Source organism: Lithobates pipiens, unplaced genomic scaffold, assembly GCF_037356315.1.
Source record: "Lithobates pipiens isolate NorthernLeopardFrog02 unplaced genomic scaffold, aLitPip1_a1.2 Scaffold_11, whole genome shotgun sequence".
NCBI lineage: Eukaryota > Metazoa > Chordata > Amphibia > Anura > Ranidae > Lithobates > Lithobates pipiens.
The window spans coordinates 25,628,274-25,648,962 of record NW_027507696.1 but is presented as its reverse complement, the minus strand read 5'-3'; the positions used below and the strand labels follow the sequence as shown (position 1 = coordinate 25,648,962).

Below are 20,689 nucleotides of genomic sequence, written 5' to 3'. Positions count from 1 at the left end.
GAAGAATGTGGACACCTGATCATCACATGCCTACATGGCCAAAAATATGTGGACACGCCTTCAAATTCTGAGTTTACATAGAAAGGTACTGTTAATGCTACAGCATGCAAATTCGTTTTAGACAATTGTGTGCATCTAACATTGTAATAATAGTTTAACCCTTTTGCCCAGCACACACGCACATGCAAATGTCCCCACTAGCAGCGAGCATCCATCTTCACGACTCTTCCTTCTGGGGCCACAAACTCTGGCTCTTTGACTGAATGGAGTCACGTGACAAATGCACACAGGAGCCGCCAGTCACGGCATGACCCCTTTAGAAACAGCACAATCTGCCCTTTCTAAATTGCGCATGTGCCGTAGAGATTGGTGCATGGCTTTATTGTAAATATCTCCTAAACCATGGAGATTTAGGAGATATTTCCAGCACCTACAGGTAAGCCTTAATATAGGTTACCTGTAGGTAAAAGTGGTTGTACAACCACTTTAAGGTTTGACTTATTTGGTATCTGTTTATTCAGTGCAAACTCATCTTTTATATTTTACAAAAAAACAGGGTATTATATTGCGTTTGGGTGCCCTAAAATTATATTTTGTTTGTATTTTGCTGTAATATTGTGTGTGCCATAAAAACTGAAATTTCCACGATTTAATTTGCTAGGCTGGCTGCTTTCAGAAAATATGTAATGTTTTGGAGGGTTTATGTAATCTTCAGGCCTAAAATAATTTTTTCAAGCATGTGTGCAATAATGGCGTTGGCAGTGGAAGGGTTAAGGAAGGCCCTTCCACAAACAAACGCCACTTTCCATGTGTTTTTATGATCTATTTGTATTCTAGTTGGTGGTGGTGTTCCTGTGCTATCCAGAGAGCCCAACAATATATCTAAGAACCCTCAGGTAAAGCAAGGCCAAGGACCACACAATCCTCTAGATTCTAGTGCTCCTCTGATCAAGAAAGGAAAGCAGCGAGAGGTGCCCAAAGCCAAAAAACCAACTTCCCTCAAAAAGGTTTGTATTCAATGATATTGGAATGCTGCTTCTAAGCCTGGAAATAATTTATTTGATCATTTTAAGTTAATGAAAGGGCAGTATACATAATTGTTTTTAAAAAATTTTTATTTATTTGTATAAGTATAGTAAATTTTATTAGTATAGTAAAAAGACAATCGTAGCACATTGCACACTTAAGGCCTCATTCACATGATGCGGATCCGCTGATGACAGGTCCGTCTTTGCTCACTGATTGGTGGAGGGACATGTCAGAGCAGCGCTGATCCTTATGGAGCGATCGGATGAAACTCGACAGTATGTCCATTTTCATCAGATCTCATCTGATCCAATCCACCCAGACGTGTGGCGAACGTATTGCCATATGTCCGATTTTAGCGGATCAGATGGCAGACGGGTGTCAGCAGACGCATCTCTGCTGACATCCATCTCCCTATAGGAGTCAATGGATGGCCTGCTCAGATCTGCCTAAATGGACAGGTGGATCCAAGCGGTCTTGCCATGTGAAAGGGGCCGAAAACATGAGGATGGGGGAAGATGGTTACAGATGACACAAAGAAGACAACTGTACTAAATGCCTTCTTCTCCACAGTTTTTACGCAGGAAAAAGAAGGGTTTACAGACAGCGACTGCGGTGTTAGTAACACAGCCACATGGGTATGTCATGTGTTAAGAGGTCAGAGTAAATAAAAGACTTAATAAACGTAACACAAATAAATCACCACGACCAGATGGCTTACACCTCAGAGAAAAAAAAATATATAATATTATAGCCAGGCCATTATAACTGATCTTTGTGGACAGCATAATGACAGGATTGGTACCAACTGACTGGAGAAAAGTCAACGTGGTACCAATATTCAAAAAAGGGCAGAGACATATTCCTGGGAATTATAGGCAGTCGGCCTAACCTCATTTGTGGGTAAATTAGGGGACGATGACTATATCCAAAGTCTTACTGAGGAGAAGAATATCATTAGTGGTAATCGGCATGGGTTTATGAGAGGATGTTCCAGACAGACCAATCTGATAACAATCTATGAGGAAGTGAGCTGCCTTCTAGATAGGGGGAGGCCTGTGGATGTAGTGTATATAGACTTTGCAAAAGCATTTTATACTGCCCCCCTCCCCCCCCCATAAACGCTGAATTTACAAGCTGAGGTCTTGAATCGTAGGGTTTGTGCTTGGGTAAGAAACTGGTTACAAGGACAGGTCCATAAAGTAGTGATAAATAACATGCACTCAGATCTGGAGTGGTAAGTGGGATACCCGAAGGCTCTTTCTTGGGACCAATTCAATTCAACATATTCATAAATGATATAGAGTATGAGATAACTAGTTTAGTCTCTCAGTTTTTGCGGATGACACAAAGATAAGCAACGTAATAAACTCTCATCAGGACGTAGACATTTTGCAGAATAACCCGAATAAAATAAAGGAGTGGGCAGACAAATGGCAAATGAGGTTTAACGTGAAGAAATGTGAAGTAATGCACTTGGGGTCACAAAACATACATTTAAAAAATGTTCACTAGGTGGAGAACAGTTGGAGGAATCAAGAATGGAGAAGGATCTGGGGGTGCTAATAGATGACAGATTGAGCAACAGCATGCAGTGCCAAGCTGCAGCTAACAAATCGGGCAGAATATTAGCATGCATAAAAAAGGGATATACTTCAGGGACAAAACTATAAACCTGCCACTTTATAAAACTCTGGTTAGGCCTCATCTGGAGTTTTCCCATCCAGTTCTGGTCACCACTACTCTGAAGGCATGTGCTGGAGCTGGAGAGAGTCCAATGAAGGGCAACGAAACTAATAAGGGGACTGGAGGACCTCAATTATGAGGAAAGACTGTAAACACTAAATTTATTCTTGCTGGAGATGAGACTCTTAAGAGGGGATATGATGGCGATCTACAAATATCTCAATGTGGATCCCAGCATAGGAAATAAACAAATTAGTCATAGCGATTGTAAAAGGACACGGGGGCACGTGATACTGGAAGAGAAGCCGTTTACCTTAAATTGCGTATGGGGTTCTTCACTGTTAGGGCAATAAGGATGTGGAACTCTCTCTCACAATTGGTGATGGCTGCAGGGAGTATGGATATTTTTAAAAAACTCTTAAAGGTCACAACATACAGGGATATTGGAAATCGTAGACACTGATACAGGTACACCTACGGAGGTTGAACTGGATGGACAATTGTCTTTTTTTTTTTTTTTTTTTTGTTTGTTTTTGTTTTTTTAAACCGACTATGTAACTAATGTATATTCAGAAATACATATGTAAGAGATTTACCGTGCACCTTATTGCTGATCACATGTGACACATTGTGCAACAAAAGTCAGTGAGTTGTGTATAATATTTTTGCAAAGATATTTCTTAGTTCTTTTTGTTAAATAGGGGACTCCAGAAAGTGCAGAATGGGCGTTTTAATTCTAATCACTTGGATGATTGTTCGGATCTTCAGCTTCAAGTCTTGGTCCCAGCATGTTTCTGACACCTGTGTCTACTACTTCCATCTTCTTGGATGTAGGGAGTACATGTTATAGGCTTGACAAACAGCAAAGTAAGATCAAAGAGTAGAACACCGTTTCTGGAGAGTTGAGGTAATTAGCACACTGCAGTGCCATGAACCTAAACTACCAGTTTGTACACTAAACATTTGCTCGCCATGCTTTTCTCTCTTTTTTTTTTTTTTTTTTTTTTTTTTTTTATGCCTTATTTGCACCGCCCTATACCTTTTTAAATACACTATTGGGAAAATGTAGCTGAGCCCGATTGTGACAGGGCATCATTGAATGTGATTTAATGATTCTGTAGTGCAGAACAACATGCGGACCTCTAGTCAGTCACAAACTTCAAACCTTTTGAATCCTGTTTGTGTGTAAAGACTTTCTTTACTGTTGGGGTCCATACACACTGGGCTTAAAAAAATGCCAGTTCTTTTAGCAGACAAAAATGCTCATATAGAGTGTATTTGTACAAGCTTTTAGGAGTGTTATCATATACATATACATATATATATATATATATATATATATATATATATATTATTTTTTTTTTTTTTTTTTTTTTTTCTGCTAGAAAACTGCTCTCAAAAATGCAAAGCAGAAGTGTTTTGTTTTTTTGCTGAGCCTAAGATATGCCTCTAAACCTCCTCATGTGCATGGACACGGACACATAGGATAGCATTGAGCTGCTGCTACAGGCAGAACACTAAACTCCTCTAGAAATATTTTTAAGCCAGTGTGCATGGACCCTTTCAATACACAGTGCCTCTCTTGCAATGTAAATAGTTCTGTCCTTTTTTTGGAGTGCAGTTAGAGATAAGATATAAACAAACAGGCAGTCTTTGCAAGGACAGAATATTCTTTAGGCAGTAAGGCCTGGTTTGCAGAAACGCACTACAGTCCTTTTTAACATAGTTTTCTATGGGTCACGTTCACATCTGTGCATTTTATAGAAAGGGCCTGGGACTTGTTTTTGGTTCCTTGGACTTCAATGTATCAAAGGCATGTATTGAAAAATGCAAAAGGACACCTGGAATATGCAAACTGCAAGCTGCATAGGTGTGAACCAGGACTTCTGTCTTGTTATGTGAAGCTTCATGGTTAACTTTCTGTAATATATGTGTTATTTTTTTACATCTTCAGATTATTTTGAAAGAAAGAGAACAAAAGAAACAGCTGCAGTCTTCTGTGTCCCAGGATGCATCTCAGAAAGTGGAGGAAGCTCATTTAGACGATGAAGAGGGAACAGTGGAGTGCCAGGATGTGTCTGAAGAGCTTCTTGGTTCTCCAAGCCCAGAAGATATAGGTATCTTGCATTACATTTTTTGATTACATTTGCAAAAAATTAGTGCCCCTAACACATTTTTTTGCCTTCCTCTGGATCAACTGTGGGTATAGGATTGTGTATATGGGATTGTATTTATTTATTTTTATGGATGAACTAGATGCACTTTTGTGTCTTTTTTTTTTTTTTTTTTTTTTTTTTTTTTCAACCTGACTATGTAACATTAACAATGCCACTCACGGGCCTTGCCATTCCGCAGATTTTTCCTCGTATTTCAGTGAAAAGTTTTATACCACTAGTCAGAAGTGGAAATATTCATGTAACACAAATGCATCCTGGTAAGGGCTCATTCACAAAGCACATGCTTTAACTGTCTTAAAGTGATTGATTGTAAGCCTTTTGTTGTGTTTTTTTTTTTTTTAAATCGCAAACATATCGTTGAAAAAAGGGGGTAAAAACACACATGAATCCAGTATACTGCTGTAATAGCAACAGCTAAAAGTAATAGAAATAAGTTGGTCCACACTATCCCAGAGACACATTACTGTTGAAGGTACCTCATCCCCTAATAATTCTATAAATATTGTATCCAAGAATAGGAAAAAAGGGGGGGGCAGGGGATTTTTTTACGGTACACTATATAAAGAAACAGAGATTTCTTAAAAAAGAATTCATAGCTTTAATATTTGAAAATGTGTTAAAATTATTTTGGAAGAACCAAAATAACAAAAATATAATAACAAATACACTTTTTGTACAAAAAATTATTACATGACACAAAATATAGGGGATCCTGAAAATGTTAGTTGCTGAGAATGATCATGTATCCTCCCGACATGTTTCGCGTTTTTGCTTCTTCAGGGGAGTATGCAACTAACATGAACATAAACACAAAGAGAAAGGGGTTTAAGAATACAAAAAATACATTTATGCCATACAATTAGATACACATAAATTTCAGAACATTAAATATGAAATTGGTCTCAATTCACTCAGTCCGAGGAGGTACAATGCTTACCCAGGTGTAATCATTCCCGGCATCGCAACCCACAAGCCAATAGATGGTGAAATAGGTGGCAAGAATTAGGTGACAGGATCAAATGCTAAAAACAACCCAGCCCCATGCAGGGCATAGATGGAGGTAGACAAGCGCTACAAAGATCAAAAACAAAATCCAAAGATAAGTACCAAGTTTACAAATCCAGCACAGGTATTGAAAAATGTTACTTGGTGACAGAAAGGATAAACGATATCAATCCCTAAATTATAAGAGGGAATTGGGGCTGAAAGACATGCCTCCATAGTAGAACATGAGATGCTGATTATCAAAGGAATGAAACAATTGATTTTAATTACGCCTAATTAGTATAAGGGTTGTAAGAAGTGACTGTTGGGGATATACAATTAATATACTGTTAAAGAGAGAAAAAGGAATAAAAATTATTTTTACCTGCAGTTAGAGTTAAAGATGAAAGAATTAGTTCCATATGATAATATTGGTGCAATACACATGCAACAGATTACAAAGAAAGAATCAATTGATTCATTGTGATGTTTTATAAATTACAGAGTGCAGCGGTATGCTGCCACTGCCAGGCTTGCTGAACCTACAAGCAAATAAAAGGGAAGATGAATAGGTATAGGTATAGAAAGATGAGAAACGGTGTTGTAACAGTATAAAGTTCAACTAAAAAAGTATATTTACCAGAAGGAAGAGTCAGCGTGGCGGTAGTATCTGTGCTGAACCTGCACTACAGATGAAGTGACAGCGCTGCCTTTTGTATCCCCCATCCATCGAGCCGGCGTCTGACGTCACCGGCTCGATGCGGACAGTCATAGGTGGAAGCAGTGAGCATGTGCAAAGCCTTTCGAGTCGGCATTTGAACTACCAACCCCATAATGCCTCAGTGCTGACACGAGGTTCATTTGGGTAAATGCTGATGGAGATAGGGCTACGCTAGCTCTCCGCCCTTAAAGGGGCGGGAAGACACAAGCCTGCATAGAGGGCAGATGAAACGACGATTGTCATGGCTTTTAACCCTAGAGGGGATTACATGCTCCCTTCCACCTCAAATCGGGAGCCGCCTGGGGATATAACCCGGCGGCGCCCTTGGGTGTCCATATGCCCTTGCATACTTGGAGCAAGGGAAGATAAAAAACAGAGGATCCAGTCCCAAATCACAAAATAATATGGCTTAGGAATGCGGTGTAGGGAAGGAGGGAAAAAGCAAAGCTCCTCAATGTGGGTGGGACTCATAGAGAGCAACAGAGATCCCCAAGTGTGCAAACCATGAAACCCACCTTGGGCCAAGCAAAGCGAGACATTAAATGGTATATATTACCTGTACAGCGTTAATAGTAATTAGAAATGACATTTTTTGATGTACAGAGATATTTTTAAATATAGCATAAACATAGCAATGAAGAAAATAAAAATAAGAATAAAATGAAAAAATACAAAAATAACCAAATAAATTGGGGGGGGGGGGGGGGGGGGGGTTAGGAGGAAAAGAGGGAAAGGGAAAAGATGAACAAAAAGGGGAAAAAAAGGGGGATATCACCTCTCTCTCTTCATGCCAGGCTCCACGGGGGCTCACAGCTGAGGTAGGAGGGTTCATGAAACAAACAAACAGAGATTAGCTATAGAAAAGATCTGTAGCTTATATTTTCATTGAAACCAGGGTATTTTGTGGCTTTTAGGATAAAGATCCACTTAGCTTCAGTTTGTAAGAGAAGCTTGTCCACTGAGCCACCTCTTGAGTTTAGAGGTATATGGGTCAGGGCTGAAAATCGTATCCAGTTGGGGTCAAAGGCATGATGGGTGCCTATGTGCCTACTTATGGCTGTAGTAATTTTTTTATTGAGAATGGGTTTGATGTGGTCTTTTATGTGGATAGAAAATAGTCTTTTGGTTTTACCTACGTAAAATCCTCCACAACGGCATTGGGCCAAATATACAACGCCTGGAGTGGAGCATGTAACGTGAAATTTCGAAACAAACAGATTGCCATTTGGCAGTCTGATCTTTCGAGAATTGTATATATAAGGACACATGTCACATTGCCCGCATGAATAAGTGCCTGGATGTTTAGGTTTAGTTTCACCTGAGGAGTCCTGAAAGTGACTTTTAACCAAGCTGTCCTTGAGTGATTGAGGTCTCATATAGGTGATTGATGGTACATCGTTTATGTACTGATTAACAATGGAGTCGGCTTTTAGAAGAGGCCAGAACTTATTGATTATAGCACGGAAAGAATGATGTTGGTTAGAGTATTTGGTAATGATACGTACTTTATTATCAAAATTTTTTTGTTTATTGGAGAAGAGAAGAGAAGTCCTATCTTTATTTTTTACTCTGTTATATGATTTTTTCAAAGATACATGACTGTATCCACGTGCTCTGAGTCTATTATATAAGTCATTGGCTGCAATCTTAAAGTCCGAGTCAGTACTGCAATTACGTTTGGCCCTTAGATACTGGCTATAAGGGATGCTCTTAAGGAGAGGTTTTGGATGAAAGCTTGTCGCATGCAGGACCGTATTGCCGGCAGTGGGCTTTCTGTATAAGGCAGAATATACATGTCCAGTGGCATCAATTTTAATGGTTAAGTCCAAAAATTCAATAGAATTTTGACTGTAATTTAACGTGAACTTTAAATTGAATGGATTCACAGAAAGTAAATTAACCATCTATGCCCTGCATGGGGCTGGGTTGTTTTTAGCATTTGATCCTGTCACCTAATTCTTGCCACCTATTTCACCATCTATTGGCTTGTGGGTTGCGATGCCGGGAATGATTACACCTGGGTAAGCATTGTACCTCCTCGGACTGAGTGAATTGAGACCAATTTCATATTTAATGTTCTGAAATTTATGTGTATCTAATTGTATGGCATAAATGTATTTTTTGTATTCTTAAACCCCTTTCTCTTTGTGTTTATGTTCATGTTAGTTGCATACTCCCCTGAAGAAGCAAAAACGCGAAACATGTCGGGAGGATACATGATCATTCTCAGCAACTAACATTTTCAGGATCCCCTATATTTTGTGTCATGTAATAATTTTTTGTACAAAAAGTGTATTTGTTATTATATTTTTGTTATTTTGGTTCTTCCAAAATAATTTTAACACATTTTCAAATATTAAAGCTATGAATTCTTTTTTAAGAAATCTCTGTTTCTTTATATAGTGTACCGTAAAAAAATCCCCTGCCCCCCCCTTTTTTCCTATTCTTGGATACAATATTTAGCTAAAAGTAATGATTACCGTTTCGTCACTATTTTTGATGGGATACCTCCAGAGCAATGGAAAACCATTGACAAAAAATGATTAAGGGTGGGGCCCCCTGAAAAGCCCTTACAGAGAATCAACCACGTTATACCATAATAAATTATAAGATTTATTGTATCAAAAGATGTGTTAATTCCACTAAATGTAACATGATACATGTAAAGAATATTACCCTATCAAAACCTATCAATAAAAAAAACATATAGAATAAAGGAGAATATGCAACTAATACATACAGAGGTCGCCCCTTAGGCAGAAGAATATGGGGAGTAACAATATGTAAAAAATGCACATAAGTGCCAACTTTATTCATTATAGAAAAAATAGTATAAATACAAAATTCACTTTAAAATACATTAATGAATCAAATTGTATACAAGGTAAGAAATATCAACACAAAGCTAACAAGCCACTGCCTAAATCAAGTTGAGGACAGATGGAGAGTTTTACAGCATATATCCCGACATGTTTCTGAGATTCAACAATATTCCTTCATCAGGGAATTTACAATTGGGTGATTTGATCTTTGTCTGTAACTTAAATTATATATAGTGCAATGGTAATAGCATTTTTAATATAATAGTATAGAAAAGTCAATTTGCACTTTATACAGTATTCTCAATAAAGACTGATGGTACTCACATGGATAGAATTTGTTATAAATCATAACAGGGCAAAAACAGTGATGGAGGGAATACAGGCTGGCTAACAAGTCCACAAAGACTGAGGTTAATCAGTCATGGATCTAGAGCCAGTCGCTGCAGCACATCCAAAAGAGATGCCTGATTCAGAGCTCACAGCCAAGGTATGCTATGTAGGAAAGTCATGGACAGAGAGTATATGGAGTTAATCATACATGTAGAATAAGGCAATGTAGGGATAAAAAAATATGTATCTCTGGTATTGCCTGTTTAGATTAGATTAAAGTATTTACTGTTTACTGTTTTGATTCAAAACTCAGATCTCTGGTTAGCAGTCCATGGATTGACAATTGCCAACTAACAGCTGATTATGAGGCTCAGAAGCATCTCCCAGACCTGGGGGATGATGTTGCATGTCTCCGCATCACCACCACGCAGGAAGTCCCTGTCTGGCGAACCGGCAGTGGGGACACATAGATGCTCCATCCTGCGCATGTGGCCAGGGCGGACACCAGGAAGGTGCGTAAATGTGACCCTGATGCACCCATCGGCCACCAATATGGCCTTGGTCCATCCGGAGTCATTTCCCAAAGTTCACTTTCTTGCGCTTGACTGTAGCCCCTTCAACTCCAGAGGCGGCGATTTTAATAAGCGCCTTCTCCAATGTGAGTTGAGGTGGATATTTAACTTGCAGGCAATTTCACCACCCGGCCTGAATGAGGCATTTCATTTTAGACCCTTACTCCCTGGTCTGGGAGACGCTTCTGAGCCTCATAATCAGCTGTTACACATAACAGCTGGTTAAATGAAGCATGCTCACACAGCCTGAAGCCAGACTGATTGGCTGATTCCATATCAGGCACAGTATTTAGAATGCAGACACTCAGTTGGCAATGGTCAGTCCATGGACTGCTACCCGGAGGTCTGAGTCTTGAATCAACACAGTAAAAGGTAAATACTTTAATCTAAACAGGCATTAATACCAGAGATGCATATTCTTTTATCTTATTCTTTTATCTCTACATTGCCTTATGCTACAAGCATGAATAACTCCATACTCTGTCCATGTCTTTTCTACATAGCATACCTTGGATGTGAGCTCTGAATCGGGCGTCTTGTGGATGCGCTGCAGCGACTGGCCCTAGATCCATGACTGCTTAACCTCCTGTCTTTGTGGACTTGTAAGCCAGCCTTTATCCCCTCCATCAATGTTTTTGCCCTGTTATGATTTATAACAAATTCTATCCATGTGAGTACGATCAGTCTTTATTTAGAATACTGTGTAAAGTGCAATTGACTTTTCTACACCATTATATTAAAAATGCTATTGCCATTGTACTATATAATTTAATTAATGTTACAGACCAGGATTAAATTCCCTGAGGAAGGAATATTGTTGAAACTCCAAAACATGTCGGGATATATGCTGTAAAACTCTCCGTCTGTTCTCAACTTGATTTAGGCAGTGGATTGTGAGCTTTGGGTTGATATTTCTTACCTTGTGTATGATTTGATTCATTAATGTATTTTAAAGGGAATTTTGTATTCATACAATTTTTTTTTTCTATAATCAATAAAGTTGGCACTTATGTGCATTTTTTACATATTGTTACTCCCCATATTTTTCTACCTAAAAAGTCCTAAGGGGCGACCTCTGTATGTACTAGTTGCATATTCTCCTTTATTCTATTTGTACAAGGATGTTGGCAGTACCTCATACATCTCCATCTCTCATATCTCCTTTTTCCGCAATAAAAAAAAAAAACATACATACAAAACAGTGAAAAAATTACAACGTTGTCACACCAAGGGCCAGACCTAGGGGCCCCACACACATGCACTTCTATATATACGTCCAGCTGGAAGGACACAATCTAAGTAGTACTGCTGTGTATTATTTAAAATAATATTACATTGAAATTGGATACTTAGAATTAGGACTCAATCTCTAAAGAAGTATAGGCTAAATGTCAATTGAGAACTATTCGCATAGTGATAGGTCCATGATTGTTTCCTTCCAGCTGGATGTATATATAGAAGTGCATGTGTGTGGGGCCCCTAGGCCTTGGTGTGACAACGATGTCATTTTTTCACTGTTTTGTATGCATGTTTTTTATTGATGAATTTTGATAGGGTAATATTCGTCACATGTATCATGTTAAATTTAGTGGAATTTTAACACATCTTTTGATACAACAATAAAGCTTACAATTTATTATGGTATACCGTGGTTGATTCTCTGTTAGGGGTTTTCAGGGGTCCCCACTTGGCCCCATCCTCAATTTTTTGTCAACAAACATATACTTACCTCCACTGTGCAGTTCATTTTGCACAGTGTGGCCCTGAATCTGGTCTTCTGGAGTCCCCCAGTGGTGCTCGTGGCTCCTCCTTGCATCGGTAAACCCCCCTGGGAAAAGTATTCTCCCTGAGAGTTACCTTATGGGCGCGCTCCCGAGTCCAGCATTTGCATGCGTAGATGCAGAATGCAGGGCTCTGCCCCAGCACCCGCCTCATTGGATTTGATTGACAGCAGCGGGAGCCAATGGATGCTCTGCTATCAATCTATCCAATCAAGAGTCAAGAACCCGGGGAAGAGCGCATCTCTGCCGTGGGAACAAACGGGCTCAGGTTAGTAAAACAAGGGGACTAGGGGGCCGGTCAGTGTCAGAAGTTTTTTCACCTATGCATAGTATGCATTAAGGTAAAGAAAACAGGAGGGTTTACAACCCCTTTTTAAGCTTGGTACACACGGTTAGAAAATCAGACAAATGATATATATATTTTTTTTCTTGTCCTTGTCACATGTTGAAAACATAATGCCTAAAATGGTACAATTCAATTCATGAACAACAGAGGACAAATTCCCACAGACATAGCAATGGTCTATGTCTAGTCTATGGTCATACTTTGTTTCTGATCATGTGTGGATTTGCTCATTTGATTTTTATTGGACGAATACTATGCTAATTAAACCCAAAAAAAATAAGTTATGATGATGTAATTTTGGAAATTTTCATATGACCAGTCCAGTACATCTCGGCTCTCGTGTACTAACTAACTGAAAATCAAACAATCGTTTCAAATCTTCGTCCAATTTTCTAATATTGTGTACTAGGCCTGCAAACTTTTTACAGAATTCGTAGAACCATTCACATCGGTCTAAGAGCTACCACACTAAAAATCCAATTCACCTCCGAGTGTTTTTTTGTTTTGAAGGAAGAAACATGCAAACAGTGTCCCAGGTGTGGTTCAAACCCAGCATATGACCTGCTAGGCACTGTGCTGTCTCTAGTTGGAGGTCATGTTTTAATGTAAATAATTTAAAATGTAAATTAAATGTAATATCCATCTCCTCTTTTTATTTATTTTAATTTTTTCAGAGACGGAAGCGGAACCGAATGTTGATTGCTGCTCTGCTTCAACAAGTGAATCTTCAAAAAACCTTTCTGATGCCACCAGTGTTGTCTCTATTCATCAAACGACAACCAATCTCCCAAAAATTCACAGCAGAAGATTTAGAGAGTGAGTTTTAAAATGTTCTGTGCATCTAAAAAGATGTTTCAAGTTTGCCTTTGGTAAATTGTGCTTTTTATCTTATGCCATTATTTCTCATTTGAACAGAAGTTGCATTAGAGAATGTTGGAGTCATTTGGTGAAACCTGCTAATCACATGATATGCTTCCAATCTCACAACACTTTTTGATCTGGAGCCCAACCGATATGTTCTGCCCCATTCAGACACCATAATGCCATGTACACACGAATGGTTTTGCCATCGGAATAAACTCTGAAGTTTTCTCTGCTGTAATTCCACTGACGCTGTCTTGCGTACACACGATCACACCAAATTCCAACTGTCAAGAATGTGGTGACGTACAACGGGACTAGAAAAAGGGCGTTCAATAGCCGGTAGCCAATAGCTTTCGTCTCGTACTTGCTTCAGGGCATGCGTCGTTTTTGGTACGTCGGAACAGCATACAAATAGTTTTCCCGATAGGAATTTGTCCTGTCGGAAAAATATAGAACATGTTCTCTTTCTAGGTCCATCAGAATTTTCGCTGTAAAAAGTCAGATGGGGCATACACACGATTGGAATATATGATGCAAAGCTCCCATCTGATTTTTTCTGTCGGACATTCCGCTTGTTTGTACACTGCATAAGTGTTTCACTCATGTTCCAAGTGGACCCTGAAAAATACACAGATTTTGAAGGGGGATGGGTACAGTAGAAGAGGACAACATTACGAGGAAGACATTTTGTTGGTGGCTTATGTTTTGCAATCACACAGGATTTATAGATTGTAGTAATGAATTGTGTATGTATTTGTACATTTCACAGGTAGATGTTGATGGTAATTTTTGGTTTTCAGGTATTGTAGCCAGGTTCTCAGTAAAGAAGTGGACAGTTGTGTGACAGAGCTTCTTAAGGAACTGGTGCGCTTTCAGGATCGTTTGTACCTTAAAGATCCAGTAAAAGCAAAGACAAAAAGGCGTCTTGTGATGGGATTGCGTGAGGTATTGAAGCATCTGAAACTGAAGAAATTAAAGTGCATAATCATTTCTCCCAACTGTGAAAAGATCCAGTCTAAAGGTACAAGTGAAAAGTCAGAAATTTTAAATATTGCTAATTTAAAGGTGTATATTGTGTGTATGGTGTGTGTGTGTTTGTGTATATATAATCCTTGTTTCTATATATTAATTTGTAATGTAGAGGTTCATGTGGGCATCCATACTTGCACGTTACGGACTGTGGTTCTTTGCTTTACACAAGCCTTTATCTTTTCTTCTATTTGTCCTTCTTGAGAATGGTAGACTCTCTGTGACTTATCCTGTAATTTCAGCAATTGTTAAGCAAAGATGCTAACCATATTTCATGATGTTCAGATGGTCATTATAGGTAAAATATACACTATGTAAATGAAATGCATAAAATATAAAGCAGTGAGCAAGCAAGCATCACCAACATTAGTTTCAAGGACATGTTTTGATTATAAATGTGTACTTGGCGACCACACACTATAATTTCACTTTAATAACAATCTGTCATTTTAAATGGCTTAACCCTCTGAAATGTATGCATAGGAAAGTCTTGCTGTAAATCTGGTGACTGTGCTGCTGTTGGCAACACTAAACTTCATAGAAATGGACATGGGAAGTGACTGACCATTTAATATCTGGGGTTAAAATGGCTGTAAAGCCTTAAGGCCCGTACACACGATCGGACTTTTTGACAACAGACATGCAAATTTAGCTGTTTTGGAGCAACATCCGACCGTGTGTACGCTCCATCGGACAAACGTTTTCCGCTTTCATCTGACTTGTTGGCTGTGCGAACGGACAAACTTTTTGACAACATAAGTCCGATGGAGCAAAGTCCGATCGTGTGTACGCAAAACCATCGGACTTTTGTAAAAGGTACAAACACGAATGCTCAGAACCAATGCAAAAGATCAGACAATACAGAAGTTGACCAAAGGTGGTGCTGGAGTAATTGAACATCCTCTTTTGAAGTGTCATCAGTACGTTGAAACGTCACTACGTTCATGTTGCCTAAAAAGTCCGATCGTGTGTATGCAATACAAACTTGTGAACTACGCCCTTTGTACAAACTTTCCCGTGGACTTTTGTACAAAGTCCGATCTTGTGTATGAGGCTATACACATTCCCAGTGAAGTGAGTGGCCTCAGATGATGCACAGAAATGAAACCAATCCTCCTACATAAGTTGTATACATCTATCTGCAGCTATTTCTTCTCTACAGCCATTCAAAGGGAGCGGATAGCTGAAGTTACACTCTGCAGAGCTCAGTGAAAAGGGCTCTGAGAGCTGATTGGCGTGAAGGGACACTCCCCCTTCCCCTTGCCCTTCCCCTTCCCCATCCCCCTCCCCCTTCCCCTTCACACAGGAACAGAGCTGAGGTTGTCAATCAGCTGGAGCTAATTTATTCTATTTGATTATTAGTAATCCTGTGCACTTTGGTTCTGAACAAGAAATTGAAATTGTGAGCCCTTGAAAAAATTTCCCAATTAGCGTTTGTCAAGTATTTAGTAAGTGGGGTACTCAGGCCCTCATCTCTGTTGCCATTTGGTGGGGATGCTAAATACTCTTGCTTATTCCCAAGAATCTGTGCTTTTTTTTTACATGCAAGACAGACAAAAGGTTCATGTCTGTGGATGCCCCACCAGGACATACTCAACCTCCCTCTGCTCCCCCACCTTTCTGTTTGCCAACAAAGAGAAATACCTGGATACTTGGGAAAGTATAGCATGTGACTCTGCCTTCCTCTTTTGTGATTGTGCTGTTGATAGGGTTGTGGCTCTAAACAGCCAATCACAAGGGAAAAGTAGAAGGTAACAACTTTTACAGGGCTTCATTTTTTTCATATTTGATCAACATCGGCAAAGCAAAGGTTAATTATTATTTTTTTTTTTTCTACTTTTGGATAACTTGGGCATGATTAGAACCCCTATGGGGGATTAACCACTCAATACTTGGCACTTTTTGCCCGCTTCCTTCCCAGGCCAATTTCAGTTTTCAGTCCTGTTGCACTTTAAATGATAATTGCGCGGCCATGCATCACTGACATTTTTATCATTTTTTTTCCACAAAAATAGAGCTTTCTTTTGGTGGTATTTAATCTCCACTGGGTTTTTGTATTTTTTGCTAAATAAACAAAAAAAAAAGTGTTCTCCCTGAGGGTTACCTTGCAGGCGCGCTCCTGAGTCCAGCATTTGCATGCATAGATGCAGAATGCAGGACTCTGCCCCAGCACCCGCCTCATTGGCTTTGATTGACAGCAGCAGGAGCTAATGGCTGCTCTGCTATCAATCTATCCAATCAAGAGTCAAGAACCTGGGGAAGAGCGCGTCTCTGTCGTGGGAACAAACGGGCTCAGGTTAGTAAAACAAGGGGACACTCTACCTGACATTTTTATCATTTTTTTTTTTTCTCACAAAAATAGAGCTTTCTTTTGGTGGTATTTAACCACTTAAAGACCGCCGCATGCCAATGTACGTCATCACAATGGCATGTACAGGCACAAGCACGTACCCCCTCCCGCTGGATGCGGCGGTCCGTTTCGCTACAGGAGCGATCCGGGATGAGGGCCATCCCCTCTCGATCGCTCCTAGCGAATGAGAAGCTTCCTCCCACTGTGTATAGTAAACACAGGCAGGGAGGAAGTGATGTCATTCTGCTCTGGGCGGTCTTTTTGAGCGGACTACGAGGGGAAGTGAAAGTAAGTGTGCACCAACACTACACTAACACGTAGGCACACACAGGCACACAAACCCCCCCCGATCGCTGCATTAGTGTCGCTAGGTAGCTAGTTATTTTTTTAGGTTCATCGCCAGGTTTTTATAGCGCTAGGTACCCCCATATACTACCCAATAATGGTTTTAACCCCCTGATTGCCCCTAGTTAACCCTTTCACCAGCGATCACAGTATAAGTGTCACTGGTGACGCTGGTTAGCCAGATAGTTATTTAGGTTCCCCGTCAGGTTTTTATATAGCGCCAGGGACCCCCATATACTACCTAATAAAAATTTGAACCCCCTGATTGCCCCTAGTTATCCCTTTCACCAGTGATCACCGTATAAGTGTCACGGGTGACTCTGGTTAGTTTGCTTTTTATAGCATCAGGGCACCCACCATTTATTATCCAATAAAGGTTTAACCCCCTGATCACCCGGCGGGTGATATCAATTAGGTTTTAGGGTCAGGGTCTGCGTCGCCCCAGGCAGCGCTAGGTTAGTGCCAGTACCGCTAACACCCACGCGCAAAGCATAAACCTCCCGTAGTGGTATAGAATCTGAACAGCTCAATATCTGATCTGATCAGATCTATACTAGCGTCCCCAGCAGTTTAGGGTTCCAAAAAAAAACGCATTGTTAGCGGGATCAGCCCAGATACCTGCTAGCACCTGCGTTTTGCCCCTCCGCCCAGCCCACCCAAGTGCAGTATCGATCGATCACTGTCGCTTACAAAACACTAAACACATAACTGCAGCGATCGCAGAGTCAGGCCTGATCCCTGCGATCGCTAAGTTTTTTTTGGTAGCGTTTTATATTTAAATCCGGAAGGCAGTGCTTGGTTTTCAGGGTCCTGTACGTGGATAGGCTCCCAAAAAGTCCCCTCATGTGGTATCCCCATACTCGGGAGAAGCAGCAGAATTTATTTTGGGGCGTAATTTCATTTATGCCCATAGCATGTGTGAGCAATATATCATTTAGTGACAACTTTGTGCAAAAAAACAAAAACATTTTTAATATTTCTGCAACTTGTGGCAAAATATAAAATATTTCATGGACTCAACATGCCTCTCAGTAAATAGCTTGGGGTGTCTACTTTCCAAAATGGGGTCATTTGGGGGGGTTTGTGCTATTTTGGCATTTTATGGCCTTCGAAACTGTGATAGGTAGTGAGGAGTGAAGTCAAAAATTTGCACCCTTGGGGGCGTGGCCTGGAGCTTCATGGTGTAGGACGTGCTGAGTGAGAGCTCCGTCTGAGACCTTATCCTTTTACCTTATCCTTTGGGGATTTTTCTTAGCTATTTACTGTACAGACGCCCGGGAACCTTGTGCTCACTTTGTGCCTCATGTCGCCGACTAAAAGACCCTCCGAGGCGGCCGCCAAGCTGGCTAGGTTCCGCCACGAGGGCCAGGGCGCGACGGAGCAAGATGGCGCCGGCCCCGCACCTACCGCGGAGGAGTCTCCTGCAAACGACACCGCCAAGATCCTTGAGGCCGTCTCCTCCTGCCAAACCGCCCTCACTACCAAGATAGAGGAGGTTAAGATGGACATCTCCCATATTCGGCATGACCTGCAGAAGCTGAGGGACAGGGTGTCCGAGGCCGAACGAAGAGTGGAACACGTGGAGACGGACATCCCTCCTTTACAACACTCGGTCGAACGTTTGCAGCACCAACTTAGTGTCGTCCTTCACAAGCAGGACGACATGGAAAATAGACTTCGACGCTGCAATCTTCGTTTCGTGGGTCTCCCGGAACGATCGGAGGGCTCCGACCCTCCCACCTACCTGGAAAACCTCCTCGTTAAAACCTTCGGCAGGGAATCTTTCTCCTCCACGTTCGTGATCGAACGAGCGCATCGTCTGGCGGCCCGTCCGCCTCCAGCCGGCGCACCCCCGCGGACTTTCATTGCCAAGCTACTTAACTACAGAGACCGGGATACGGTGCTTCGCCTCACCCGCGAACGTGGAAATATCCCGGTTGACAATGTTACGGTGGCAGTGTTCCCAGATTTCTCGGCGGAGGTCCAACGAAAACGAGCACAATTTACGGAGGTCAAGCGCCAGCTGCGAGTTCGCCATTTGCCATATGCAATGTTGTTTCCAGCTCGACTCCGGGTGACCCGTGAGGGCAAGACCTATTTCTTTGAAGATCCTGCTGCGGCCTCGTCATGGTTGGAACGGGATGCGGTGCAAGGCCCTGCTTGAAAGCTGACCACTACAGCCCCTGAGTAGTGCCTACCTATCCACCTTGGCTACCGTGAGTGATCCCTGCCCTCTCCTGTTCCCTCTGCTATACCCCCCCTCTTTTTTCTCCTTTGACCCTATGGACTGCCTCCATTTTTGCTGCTATCACCCCCTGCATGGGAGAACGCTGTGCTGATTGCCCTCTGCGGTGACCGCCGCTGAACTCTCTCTGTGCCCTGGATTTACAGTTTCTGCCTCCCCTCCTTTGTCAGACTCCCGTGCACTCTTCATTGTTTTTTCTAAGATGAACATCGGTGTGATGGCGCAGATCGTGAGGGGGGTCATGTTCTGGGACGTGCTACCCTTGCCCCTGTCTCGCTCCATTTTTTCACTCCCCCCTCTCTCCCTTCCCTCCCTATTTTTACTGATGCACACGGAGGTAACCATGTACTGCTTGAACTCCTTGTCTCCCCTATTTGGCCCATTTTTCCACATGCCTGGGTTCCCCCCCCCCCCTTTTTTTTTCCCCTGTCTGCCCCACGCGCTATGCTTTTACTTGGTCTCTCAGACGACCTGCTGACTCTTGCTCTGGAAAGTACACCCACTGCAACCCGCTGCACTGTCTGCTCTGCAGTTTGTTATAATTGCGCCCATGTTTGTGTTGTTTCCCTGGCCAGCAGTCACTACCGCGGCTGCGGCGAGTGACAGTTTTTTTGGTTTGCCCCGCTGGTCCAGAGTAGGCATTGTTATGACTGTTTTACTGGTTGTATGTGTTTTATATTGTGTTATTTACAGCTGTAATTTTATTGCAAATGTGTTCTTGTATTTGTTGCTGCCAGCCAGGGAGGATCCAGAGGTTGCCCAGACGCCCTGCATGCCCGAACTTCCTGGGCCGGGGGCCTACACTAGTCTAATCTGTGCCGACATGTTCCATGGCTGCGCTTAAATTTGTAACCTGGAATGTCAGGGGCCTTGGCGCTAAACCCAAGAGATTAGCCGTCCTTACTCACCTCAAACGCCTGAAAGTGGACATCTCGATCCTCGTCGAGACTCACCTTACAGGCCAGTCCCAAAGGGCGCTTAGAAAACCTTGGGTCGGCTGGATGTACAGCGCCCCTCACACTTCCCATTCCCGAGGTGTAGCCATTCTAATTGCTAAAACTGTGCAGTTCCAGTTACATGACCTATGCTCAGACCCTCACGGTAGATTTCTATTTTTACATGCCACTGTGAGCGGCCTGACGATGCTTATTATGGCGTTTTACATACCACCACCCTTCCAGTTTCAGGCCCTGCACGAAGGTCTTAATTTTATGACCAAATTCCCTACAGTCCCGGTAATCTGGATAGGTGATTTCAACATGACCATCAACCCCGGCCTCGACCGACTTGGCGCACCTGACCGCACGTCTTCCCCCCCTCATACCACTAGGTTCGGTAGATTTGCAGCTGAACTGGCCATGACAGACTCCTGGAGACATAAGCATCCAACAACACAGGCCTTTTCTTGCTT

The 20,689-nt window shown here is 41.6% G+C and overlaps 1 protein-coding gene and 1 long non-coding RNA gene across 2 annotated transcripts in view; one reads left to right on the top strand and one right to left on the bottom strand.

Moving 5' to 3' along the window:
* SECISBP2 (SECIS binding protein 2) overlaps positions 1 to 20,689 on the top strand; it is a 76,119-nt gene that overhangs the window by 38,618 nt on the left and 16,812 nt on the right. The window contains exons 6-9 of the mRNA XM_077469964.1: positions 838 to 1,007; positions 4,667 to 4,829; positions 13,120 to 13,261; positions 14,110 to 14,330. Of these exons, the coding sequence (XP_077326090.1) occupies positions 838 to 1,007; positions 4,667 to 4,829; positions 13,120 to 13,261; positions 14,110 to 14,330 (696 nt within the window). The remainder of the gene's footprint in view (positions 1 to 837; positions 1,008 to 4,666; positions 4,830 to 13,119; positions 13,262 to 14,109; positions 14,331 to 20,689) is intronic.
* Positions 5,320 to 6,827, bottom strand: LOC143960936 (uncharacterized). Its single transcript, XR_013270385.1, has 3 exons — positions 6,259 to 6,827; positions 5,827 to 5,960; positions 5,320 to 5,681 (listed from the first exon to the last, which is right to left on the bottom strand). It is a non-coding gene; the product is annotated as an uncharacterized LOC143960936 (long non-coding RNA).